Below are 13,290 nucleotides of genomic sequence, written 5' to 3'. Positions count from 1 at the left end.
TGAAAGATTGTTACAACCACCAAACCATGGCCTTGATACCACACATCAGTAAAATTCTCTTGAAAATAATCCAGCAATGTTTGAATCCAACCGCCAACAGAAAACTGCCCGTTATAAAAGCAGGGGTTTTTTTAAAACAAAGAGGAACGTGGTCATATTGCCAACCTACTTTGAATGATGGAAAAACCAAAAGGAATACCAAAAAGACCTCTCTATGTACTTCACTGATCGTACAAAAGCGTTTGATTGTGTTGACCATGACAAGCTCTGAAACTGCCTCAAATATCTAGAAATATCACCACACTACTTCCAGTTCATTCAGTCATCGTATTCTAGTCAGGCAGCCACTGTAAGAATTAAATATGGAGACGCAATATGATTCAGAATTGAAAAGGGCATTTGGCAAGACTGCATCCTGTCACCTATACTATTCAACATATTTATAGAAACTGTTATGAGAAATGCCAAACATCAACAACCTCTAACATGGAACATTGCTTGTGGAAAGCAAAGTGAATTGGAGTGGTTAATCCTGAGAGTCAAAGATGAAAGTGAAAAAAAAAACACTGAACCTTAACATTAAGAACACAAAGATAATGACAACTGCAGAAAACACACAGGCCAGAGTTCAGATTGACAATGAAACTATCAAAATGGTAAAAGGATTCATCTTCCTGGGCTCTAAAATTGACCAAAGTGGCAGCCCTGAGATCAGAAGGTGTACAAAGTCTGCACTACTATTACTATTAATCTTCTCATCACTCCTTATCACTCATCCCCTCCCACTTGTGACTGTATGACTGTAACTTTGTTGTTTGTATTCTTACGATTTATATTAACTGTTTCCTAGTATGATTTGATTGCTTATTGTACCCTATGACTATCATTAAGCGTTGTACCTTATGATTCTTGACTCTTGACAAATTTATCTTTTCTTTTATGTATACTGAGAGCATTTGCACCAAGACAAATTCCTTGTGTGTCCAATCACACTTGGCCAATAAAGAATTCTATCTATTCCATCTATAGCACTTGGAAAAACTGCAATGTCTGGCATGAATAACATCTGGAAGAGTAAAGGCATTAGTTTTGTAACCAAATGCAGATTAGTTGATGCAGTAATATTTTAAATTGCTACTTATGGCTGCAAAACTTGCTCTGCAAAAGGCAGCTAGAACTGGGGTGGATACTTTTGGACTGTGGTACATGCCAGAGGCGACTATTACACATCCTATGGACTGCAAAAATAACAAAGAAACCTTAGACCAAACCTCTCCAAAAATATCACTTGAAGCCAAGACTGCCAAACAGAGGCTGTCATATTTTGATCATGTTGTGAGAACTGCCTCACTCAAAAAGTCAATCACGCTGGGAGTGATCAGGGTAAAAAAGAGAAGGGGCCTTCGTAGTACCCATTGGCCAGACTCTATAAAGGACAACACCAGGATGACCATGGAGGATCTGAAGGAGGTGGTGCGAGGCGAAAGGGCATGGAAAGTACTGATCCATAGAGTGGCTGAGGGTCAGACACAACTGAATAACTGACAATGGCAATGACATTTATTTTAAACTGAATGAGGAAGTTTAATTAAGATATGATAAAGTCAAACTTTGATGAGACATTTACATTCACATTTTTATTAGTTTTACAATGACTATAGAGACACCCATTATCTGAGCTGATTGTCGTCATCCAACCGCAACATGTTCTCCATAACTAAATATAGTATTGGTCCTGATCCAAAAAATAGTAACATATGACTGTTCTATATTGTATCTTTTTTATAATATTGTTGTGATTTTTAAATATTTTAATATCTATTTTTATATGTGGTTTTACCCATGTGTTGCTTCTAGTGAGATGGGTGGGTGGGTAGGTAGGTAGGTAGATAATTAGATAGATAGATAGATAGATAGATAGATAGATAGATAGATAGATAGATAGATAGATATTGCATGCTGCACTACCAGCTGCTGATGCTTATCTCTTCTATTTTCTATATATCAAAATTGTAGAGAAGTACTTTAGGGTCAGTATCTTTGTGACACATTATAAATTATAAATTAGCCCTGCACTATGCTCTCTGAATTTGCAATGTATATTACTGTATCCTTTCCATTTTATTTGTTCTACCCATAGATCATATCCAGCGTTGGAAAGAAATTCAATATTTGTGGAGGCAGTCAAAGAAGGCTATGATGGGCTTTTCCTGGAAAAACTTATTCATTCTTACTGAATTTGTAATTATATAGAAAATGTGACAGCTTATGGATTGCGTAATTCTATGGGGTTATTTTATGGAATGCCAAGCTAATAAACAGCTGGACATTGTTAGGTAGTTTGATGCATAGGTGTGGCAATACTTGTACGTGGATATATGCGCTATTTTTAAATTATATACAGAGGGAGGAAGTCTTATGCCAATAAAAATTAGTCTGCAAATTTATTGATGCCACATGTAAGAAACTAGTTTCCAGCACTGATTGGACTTTATGATTCAGGTAAGAATTGTATTAAGCTTGAGAGTAAGCTGGATTTTATTTTAAACAAGAACACCATTTCTGGCTCTCTAAAGCCTTTGTAACATGACAGAAGGAAGATGTTTTTAAATACATTGGTCAAAACAACTTTCATTCTCTGAAGAACATACATATCAATGCCAAAACCACATTACTTATTTTTTAATCCAATGCAACATTCTTGACCCTATAATTCCTGAACATTTTTCAATATGTCTTTAATACAAAATTGCCACTCATTTAATAAATAATTGTCTTTATTGCATAACAGATTTAATCATGCATTTTTGTTCATTTGGACACTGTTGCTTTGATATCCAGTTGTCATTGACATACAAGTGCAAACACCATTGCAAAGATTTTCCCCCTCTCCGGTTCCTTAATTTTCCACTCCAAAATAGACTCACAGAAAATTAAAATAAATTATATATTTATTACATTATTACATAGGTCTCCATAGGATGTCATCAGTAGAGCCAACATGATGTCCTGAAAGTTCAAATTTTGATCATACTGTTCTCAATCCTGACATGATTAATACAGTACAGATTTTAATCAGTGTGAAAACTAACATAATACTAAGATTTTAATTAATTTAAAGAGTGATATTTTCATATCTTCTTTAAAACTCAATATAAATGAATCCATGGAATTAGACCAAGTCTACTTTAAAATATCCTTTCATTTAGCAGAAAAACCAAGATGTCATGACTATTGCATATAACCAATGGTTCACAAATTATCCTTTTGCCAGACTGAGCCTTTCATTGCATGAGCTGGCTGTAGTAGCCTCAATCGTGTCTCAAAAGCAATGCTTTGGAGAAAGGACTGTGAGTTAACTGGATGGACATATATTTATTGACTGTTATGCATATTCTGCAGACTGATCTTTTGTTTTGGCCCTAGGCTTCTTAACAGATAAAGTGGAAACTGTTTGCATTTCTCCCCAAAAAATTATTTTTGAAACATGAAAATGGATAAACTTAGACAAATCAGACTCCCGTTTCACTATTTATCCTTTCCAGCAAGACCTTCCATATTCATATTCAGACTTTAGAGAATTGATTAAAACATGACAAAAAGCCGAAATAGTCACCAACTTATATTAAAATGTGAAAATCAAGGAGTTGCCACTAAAGAAAATCTCTGGAATAAAACTATAATTACCATGCCTTCATAAATAAGATATCTTCAGCAACATTACAGCTTGCTGCCTTTAAAGCTACTTTCTACTGAAAAAACAAGGTAATTAAATTATCATGTTATTCACTGTAAACTGAAATGAGTTTTAAGCTATAATACAGCATATATAGTCATAAATGAAACATTGGTGATGCATATACCACTTTGAAATTACTTTTTGCTAGAATTCTTTACTAGACATCAGGAGCAAGTCGGAGCAGTTTGAATAACTTAGAAGAAGTTGCTTTCATAGGAGAACATTTTTTTCTTACAATCTCAAGATTCATAATACAGATAGCTCTTGACTTACGACCACTGTTGCTAAGTGAGACAGTTGTTAAGTGAATTTTGCTCCATCATGTGACCTTTCTTGCCACAGTTATTGTTAAGTGAATTCCTTCACTTGTTAAATTAGTAACTCTAATATCATCAGTTCAATCAATCTGGCTTCCCCATTGACTTTGCTTATCACAAAAGATAATCACATGAACCTGGCATATTGCAAACATTGTAAATATGAGTCAGTTGCCAAGTGTCTGAATTTTGATCGTGGGACTGTGCAATGGTCGTAAGTGTGAAAAACAAGCATAAGACCCTTTTTTCACTGCCATTGTAATTTCAAACCATCACTATATGAACTGTTGTAAGTTGAAGACTACCTGTATAGAGATGGAGCCTATGGCTGTTATTAATAGATGAGGTCTACAGTTAAATGTATAAACTTTTTCTAACAAGTACTATATATGGAACATAGTTAACTTTTTCCTTTAGGGTAACAAATAGCGTCATACAAGTTTTAAATTCTCCCGATTATTTACTCTTAATTATTTACCCAAATTCCAACTATGTATCTGATCTCATTTCATTGCATCACTTTTAATCCTAGCAACAAACATTAAAGAATCTTTAATGAAGAGCTATAAAGTGACTGTTCACAAGGTAAAGAGAACACACCAAAGTTTTCAGAATGATACAGCTCCCAATTTATTTCCTATTTAAGATTTTTTAATTATTTAAAATATCTTGCCCACAATTCGCTGTACTTTTTTCAGATTAAATTCCCTTTTACGATATAAGGAACTCATTTGCTTTTACATTTCTGCATAAGCAGCAATTAGAATTTATTTTATTTTCTGATGTGGAACCTATCCTTCTGAAGACCATACCATCTGAAATTAGATTGTCCTCAATTCTACTTGTCTTTCCTCTACTGGAAAGCTTTTAAGCATGGTGGTTCTCTCAGACAGAATGGTCAGGAGATTAGCTGGGCCCATAAGATGTTAATTCACTATTGTTTGGTTTATCCTCAGTTCCTTTACTGTTGGTAGTTTTTTGCTTTTTGTTATTTGTCATTTATATTGATGTATCAAACTGGCTGCCCAGAGTTATTGTTTCAAGTTAAGTATAAAACAAAACAAAAGAATCAGTCACTTAATAAAGTATTAGATTCATATTCTAGATTTTGTTCCGTAAATCAAAGTACCATCTCTGGTGCTCCATCCTTGAAACAACAATCCTATGAGATGAGTTGGGCTGAGAGAGAATGACTGGTTTCCAAGTTACTCAAAGAATTTCCATGGCTAAGGATAGATGAGAACCTGAATCCAACTCCTTATTCACTACATCACATTGCTTTGGGAAATGATAATGATCAAGACTAATATTTTTAAAGAATTATCATGCTTAAAATATTATAAACATGTAGCTGATAAATACATGATACTTCTTCTGACACAATATTAGAACACAACTTGCTTCCTTTGAGCTTCATCTGGGCTACATTTACTTAACTGCAAATGTAGAAAACATAGAAGCAATCAGTCAACTGGGCAGGAACCATATTGCGTATGGTAGAATATGACCATCAATTTTAAGCATTTAAATATTTGCATATTGTCAAGAAGACAGATGCACACCCGAAGCACTGACTAATACATGACATTCTCCCTGACAGGTAAAGTGAATATTTGCATTTTGAAGCTATCACGCAAAGTTGAAATGGCGCCAGGGAATTGGAGAATGAACTCTTCCATCTGCTATCTCTGCAGCAAATATGCTGCTCTACTGCAATCTCTTTTCAGTTTCTTGACAAAAATTTGCTGTTTTCCAATGGAAATACCAAGTTTAAATATACAACTGAACATAGAATACTTATTGATCATTCAGACCTAAGCATCAGCCTGTTTCAGCTTTTCACCTTGATCCTCCTCTAGGCAACCTCAACCCACTGGAAAACATCAACTGCAATCTTGTTTTCAAAATTAATTAATGCAAGCAAATGGAAGCATACTTGCAGTTACAGAAAATGAATCATGATTATATTGATTGAATTGTAAGCTTTTGAATGTGTAGTTGTTATATATCTAATGTACCCAATACTGTAACTAATGTTCTTTGAATGAATTATGAAATTATTTAAAACAGTAAAAAAATTCCCTAAAACTTTTTTTAAAAAGTAGAGGAAAATAAGACAGTAAAGTGGAATAAATTGTGCACAAAAACACATTACTGCAGGGTTGAATATACATTTAAATGAGAATAAACTGATTTAAAATGTCTGGTTTTTTCCATTGCTTTCTCATCCCTTTGTTGCTCATGTCGCTTGAAAAACTTGTCTCAGAAACTGCAGGCTTTCCTAAATAACCTAAAACAGATTTTTATAATCTCCCAAACTGATTTTTATGGCATCCATAGGACTGCAGGATCACAACAGTAAAATTCAGCAGCAAAACAGCAATTTTCTGTACCTTGTTTAGAATTTTAAATTACACTAAAAATAAAATGGCTAAAATAAGTGCAGGTGGAACATGGCTTTTTTCCCATTTTTAAAATCTCAGTTTCAGCTCTTCCAGGGTAACTTTTTCATCTTCTTGTTAAGGAAATTCACATGTTATGGTAAAAAAAAGTCAACCACAATGGTTCATTCAGAGTTGTGCCTGATTTTTATTTATGACACTTTAGTAGCACCTTAATGATAATTGTGTGAAAATTGTTGACCCCATTCACCCTGTATATATGAGGCCAGTACAAAGTGATAATGGGAAAATGATAAAATGTGAATTGCAACGTGACACACACTCTGGCCTTTCCTGTTTGAAGGAAAGGCCCATAGTCACAGACAAGTCTGTAAGAGATATAATGCATGTGTTAACATTCATCAGTCCTTCAGGGATATTCATATCCCTTCAGTCCTCAAACGACCAGCAGTGTTAAGAAATTGAAGTATGCCTACTTCCTAGTGTAGGATGGGGGAGAAACAGAAAAAGGTCCTTAAGTAAAATTAATTCCAGTAAACCATAAATACTTTTCTACATGAAAAAGGTGGGAAAGTACCCTAACTTCTATAGTCACGTGCTACAAGAGAATGAAAGTGCATTATCTTTGTGACTATGAGATTCCCACTAAAATGGTGGATTAGGAAGACGTCACAAGCATCCAGATCCAGTAAGAGGGTACAGTACAGATTTGTCTTAGGCTACTTGAAGCCAATTTTTTTTCCCTTAGCTTACTACAATATCTTTGGATAATAACTATAATAATAACTCTGATTTTTTTTAAATGCACTAAAACTACATTTTAAAGTAAGCTTTTAAAGCAACCTGTTTTAAATATTTCTGCATAATCATTTCATTAGAAATATTATAAAGATTTCAGTAGTCAGCAGTATAATGGTTAATAAATATCTAAACTGCATAAATACCTCTCCAGGCACATTCATTCATTGTAAATACAAGAACAAATATCAACACCAGTTTTAGGATATCCATTTACTCGGGCTTTCACATTAGTGAAGTATCAAATTCAATTATACTGTAAAGGTAAGTCATTCTTTTGAGCAAAGGAGCTATATTTTTCTCTATTTTGTTTAAAAAGTAGGGAAGGAGAATGAAATCTAGTATTTCAAAAGGATGGTGTTCCATAACATAACATTCTGATTAGACCAGAATGCCTAGAAATCTCAGATACTTCCTTTTATTAATTATTGGAATTCTGTGAAATTTTGTTAGCCTCATGAACGTTGTCAGCAAACTTGTAATTGTTAGCAAATTTTTTACACTCAGGAGTTACAAATATTTGCCAAACCCAGATTTAGCATTACATGAGCAAGTCAAAATGCATCTTGTCTTTCTGAGTTTCTCCCTGTTCTTTTTAATGAACATAGCCAAGACCAAGATGGGAATTTTGCTTTAATTTGCCATATGATTTTAAGTAATAAATTGTGGTTAACCTCAATTGGGGACTATTTAAAACAGCTTTTCCTAATATGATACTCTCTATGGTGTTGGGAGTACAAATTAATTTGCACTAATACAAATTACATTGTATGTTATAAATTATACTACAATAGTAAATTGTAATGCAATTTCTCTCACACAAATAATCCATGAGAATTCTGGGAGTTACAGTCTCAATATACATAGAACGCATCTGGTTACGGAAAGCTGATGTAATGGAATGTGCACCTGGAGAAGGGGGGAGGGGTAATTCCCGCAAGAGCAGTGCAATTTCCCAGGGAGGAGGCAGTGCATTCCAGAAAGAATCTCAAATTAAGAAACTGTACAGTTCCAAGCTTGGGGAGGGAGAAAGAAGTTCAGGGTGGTCTCACCTCAAAATCTGTAAGGTTGGAGAGATTAATCTCTATTAGGGTAGAGAGTTATAACTTTATTTATAACTAAGATTCTATGCAATAGGTGTAAGCAAATAAAGAACTGTACTTGACTGGATTTCACTGTGTCATCTTTGGGTTTGGGCACGAAAGCAGATTTGGCTCTAGACAATACATAGAGATGTCCATATAATTTTCTAGGCAACAATAAGATTTACTTTCACGTGAGGTGGGCAGTCATAGAAATGTGATAGATGATAGATATATAGATATATAGATATATAAATATAGGGATAGATAGATAGATAGATAGATAGATGATAGATAGATAGATAGATAGATAGATAGATAGATAGATAGATAGTAGACAGACAGAAGATAACCTGATTATAGAGATGAGAGAGAGAGAGAGAGAGAGAGTTACCAGTCTTTCTCCATTTTTAAAAATTTTCCTACCTTTATTTTCCCATGGAGATATTCACTAGGCCTGATCTGTTTAGCTTCTTTTGAAGATTGGGTGATGGTATGTGAGAAAGATCTTGAAAAACAAAAACAAGATCTTGAGGAATAGTCAGGTAAGTGGGCATATAGCCCATAGGTGATGCCTCCTTCAGCAAACTCAACATAAAAGTCATTTTGGTGCAATATAGGAAACTCCACAGGCCAGCCTGCCATAAACATTTCATATTGAGCAGTGAATGTATAGAATTGAACCTGGTCACCTCTGAACTTCTCCAGGTTCAAGCTCCCATGGGAATGCAAGAATATTAGCTAAGCTACCATCTGCTGTCCTGCCAGAGGTTGAAACAAATTCTGTCCAGCTGTTGCAATGGTATCCTGACAATCTGCAAACTGGTCATCTGTGCCTTCACTTGCTGCTAGCATTGCAACATAGCGATCGGATCCTCAGCAGATAGCGAAATTCCTTGAGGATCAGAGGCCATTCCTGAAACTCTTTTCAGAACAGATTATGAGACTTGCAAGGCTGATGCCAGCCTTTCCAGATAAACCAAGAGGAAACTGAACTAGATGAGCTGCTCTAAAAGAATCTTGCAAGTCTCCCGCTGTCTCTTACAGTGTGAAACATTAAGGAGGATTCCTCCTCAGCTTCTTTCTCCACTTATTATGCAACCCCTGTAGGCAACCCTCTCTTACCTGCTATTCCCCGGGCAGCATTTCTTAAGATCTTTCTCATATAACCATCACTGTTAATGCTGCTGCCTAGCTTACGTTGTGAATATTGACTTAAATTACTGAATTATGAACATAATTGCACAAATTAAATGGAAATTACATATCTTGATTACCATATGGCAAAACATTTGTCAAATTATGTCAAAATAATCTGACTAGCAAGAATAGCAATTTTATTTGATAGATCTATCTTTGATTCAAAAATCTTACTCAGAGCATGCTCATCAATAGCTCCACATCAAACTGGAATGGACTGCTTCAAGTTTCAGTTTCCAAATCTGCAAATGACACAGGACTTACAAGTCCTACTATTTTTACTTCAAAGTCTTTTTGATTAGTTTAGAACTAGAGGCCATATTTCAAAGTTTCATACTGCTCTTTGTTCTCCTGATTTTTTAATTTAATTTTACAACAGCTTATGACTACTCTGGTTAGAACCATCACTGATGGGCCTATAAGGCCAATAAATAAACTTATGTCATGTACAGTTGTCTCTTGTAAACTAAATCTGAACTAATTATAACAAAAAAAAACACCTTCATTTTTTAAAAACTAACTTTGATAATATAAGTTCTAGGCCTCTGCAATTTTCACAGTATTTTGCACATAGCAGCCTTCTTACAGCAGTTGCATCTTTGCCTGGGATCACAATGTAAAACTGTGTACAGGGTGTGCACACATACACACATTGAGGCACTCTTTCCCTTTGATTTCAAGAGCTATACAATCCTAAAACCATTCAGTTTAACTTTCAATGTAATCCTATGTAAGTTTGGAATGAAATAATAATTCAGTGGCGCTGACTGTTTTTCAAACATAATTTAGAATCACAATCTTAAAACCACACAATATTACGTGGGACTATTTAAAAGAAAATTGCATTCAGTTCAAGGATACTTCCTTGAGTTAAATGTGTAGAGGACTGAAGACTGAATAAATAAAAGAGTTGGTTTCAAATAGGATTCTGAACATCAAAATCTTCTTTTAAACTTCCTTAAAAACTAAGCCCTCAAATGCATTCCAGATGAGAGGAAATCATAAGCATTTTATATTCAAAATGAGATCATGAATGCCTCTGTAATTCAAAGAAGCACAGATTTCTGTGGAAGTTTAATGCTCTTAGAGAACATCCTGTCTGGAAGTTAGGAAAAGCATAGCCAATCATTGATTAGAGGCACTTGAGAAAGCTTTCAATGAGCACCCAGAGGTCTTCCAGGATTGCTTTTAGATAGGACAAGTGTATATTGCTGCCAAATCAAACTCCATCTTGCTGAAAATGCATATTTCTGTGTAGTTACATTTCTACACTAGACACAAACAGGCTCTCTCTCTCTCTCTCTCTCTCTCACACACACACACACACACACACACACACACACACATTCATGCTGAACACCTCTGTCATTTGAAGGTTTATCCTTTCCCAATAGCATCTCAGTCATGGAATTCCAAGGTTCAATCTTGATTTTTTTTAAAAAAAAAACAACATATCCTCATTAAATGCATTTGTCTACATACATGAAGACCCTAATATTCCTAACGCCAAAATGCAGCAGGGAGAAAGGGGACAGCTGACAGTTCAGTCTCAATTCATCCAGACAACAACACCTGGCTTGGCGGGGGGAATGTGGGTGGGGAGGGCTGACCTCGGATCAGGTGGATGGATGGCTACATTCCCTCCCCGCGTGCTGCAATTTCTATGCACGGCGCATCAGGCGCGGAGTCGCGTTTTGGAAGAGTCCGCTGGCGCCGCCTCCTCCCAAGCGCCCGTCTCCGGGCAACAGAAAATCCCAAAGAGCAGGCGGGCCTCTAGCTGCCTACTCCGCTACTGGCGTCGCTTACCTGCTTCCCAACAGAGCTACGGCCGATGCGAGTGTCGAGCAGGTCGTGAGGAGTTTCGTTGCCTTCACTGGCACTATAGAGGAGCCGAAAAGGGACGCTCTTCTGCCTTTCCCTGAAGCGACCCGCAGCCTTTCTCTCCATCTCAGTCAACAAGGTGTCTCCTGGGGGTGGGGAGGGGGGAGACGGTAGCGGTCAACCAATTCCAGCCGGAAGGGATCGGTTCATTTACGAAGACCCTCGGTTACGGGGCGCGGGTGGAAAATGGGGCAGTTGCTTTCCACTTCGGAGGCAGAAAGCAAAGGCCAGCTCCATCTTACATACATATAGTTTGTGTGTGTGTGTGTGTGTGTGTGTTTGCCATGAGCTTCCTTCCCACACGCGCACACGGCACGCAGCTAACCCTGGTTCCTCTCTCCCGGGCCGGCGGCACCTGGGATGCTGCACACTGCAGCGCCGAGAGTCCCCTAACCCACGAAGACGAGCTCCTGGCAGGGCGAGCTCTTCTTCCCCGGCCGGCAGGTCCAGCAAACAGCGGCAGCCCGTTTCCCAGCGGCAGCCGCCGGGCGAAGGTAAGGAGGTTCTTACCTGCGCGGCCGCAGCGAGCTTTCGAGAGCATTCCGACGGTCCAGAGCATCAAGGCGAGCAGAGGAGCCGCGGTGTGCATGGCTGGCTCTTGGGAGAAGTGGCGTGGGGAGAAAGATGAGCTGCCCGCAAGAAGCGAGGATCGCAAGGCGAGAGGGAAAGGCAAGGCGCTCCTACGGCCAGGCTGGTGCTGCTGCTGCTGCTAGCGGGAGAGGCGCCTCCTCGCCACCGCCTCAGTGCTGCATTGTGTGCCGCCGGCTTCCGCTCGCGTCGAGAGCTTTTACTGCATTGGGTATCCTGCTGTATCTCAGAGGCTTCAAGCTCCTCCCTTTTCGCTTTCCTTCTCAGCTCCAGGCGAGGGGGATCCACGGTCGGTCGAGCTGTCTCCCTTTCTGCATCCCGCTGCCTCCGATCTGGAGAAAGCGACCCAATGGCTGGGCAGGGAGTGTGTCTGTTTTGGGGGAGGGGGGGTAGGAGGCGACAGCAAGCGAAGGAGAATCTGAGAAATGCATTTAGTTAAATTCGGGTGGGGATACGGGACGTCGAGCTAGACCGACTATTCTCCTCTCCTATGCCAAGGATGTTTTCGGTGAAGTTGAGAAATTATTTTTCAAGCTAATGTGGAGACAGAGCAGGACAATACTGCAAATTGTGATAACAATCCAAAGGGTTGCTAAATCTCGACCGAGCACATCCTGCAATGTTATTTGCTTGCTGCTGGAAGTGGGTTCCAGCTACTGTGTTCCCTAAATCATGATTTAGCATCCACACAACCAATTTGTGGTTTATACAAACCATAATTTTGTGCAAGGTGAGCCCACCATATCAAATAAAAGTTCAATTATTACTGGAAATGAGTACTATACTCATACTTAATCATAATGTAAGCTGCCCAGAGTCGCTTCAAAAATGAGATAGACAGTATATAAATGTAATAAATAAATTATAAGCAGTAAACATGAAATGATAAACATTTGGGAAAAAGCTTCATTAGTTTTTTGGAAATTGAAATGGAAACTGATTTTATGTACTTCATATGTAGGGGGCTTGCATAAGCGCACCAACGTGCCTACCGTCCCTGTCCTATTGCTTCTTTTTATTTTTCTTATATGTATCCATTTCATGTATTCATAACTATGTTTATACTTATACCTATTGTTAGCGATTGACAAATATAATAAAATAAATTAAACATTCTTGAAAATGGATTAGGAAGCTACTTTTGACTGAAGCTCCTGAAAGCCTCCTCTTCACATTAGTTGGGTTCACACATTATTACAGTTCAATTTGCAAATTTATAGGTTGCTGATTTACTTTTTAAAAAAAAATCACAATTGGTTTTAGATTGCATGAAGATGTTATAT

The 13,290-nt window shown here is 37.5% G+C and overlaps 1 protein-coding gene across 4 annotated transcripts in view; it reads right to left on the bottom strand.

Moving 5' to 3' along the window:
* Positions 1–12,230, bottom strand: part of ADAM22 (ADAM metallopeptidase domain 22) — a 183,606-nt gene extending 171,376 nt beyond the window's left edge. For 2 of the 4 annotated variants that reach the window (XM_087945154.1, XM_087945157.1), the window contains exons 1-2: positions 11,930–12,230; positions 11,345–11,505 (exon numbers count right to left, since the gene is read on the bottom strand). In XM_087945154.1, coding sequence (XP_087801280.1) covers positions 11,345–11,505; positions 11,930–12,008 — 240 coding nt within the window. In that variant the 5' untranslated portion in view covers positions 12,009–12,230. The remainder of the gene's footprint in view (positions 1–11,344; positions 11,506–11,929) is intronic. The other 2 variants (XM_087945155.1, XM_087945156.1) reach the window with 1 other exon arrangement.
* Between the last annotated feature and the right edge of the window lie 1,060 nt (positions 12,231–13,290).

Source organism: Notechis scutatus, chromosome Z (assembly GCF_049901735.1).
Source record: "Notechis scutatus isolate UNSWTSFEM ecotype Mainland chromosome Z, rNotScu1.2, whole genome shotgun sequence".
In the NCBI taxonomy this organism is placed as follows: Eukaryota; Metazoa; Chordata; class Lepidosauria; order Squamata; family Elapidae; genus Notechis; species Notechis scutatus.
Note: the sequence above shows the minus strand (reverse complement) of the source record. Positions and strands in the feature narration are given on the sequence as shown.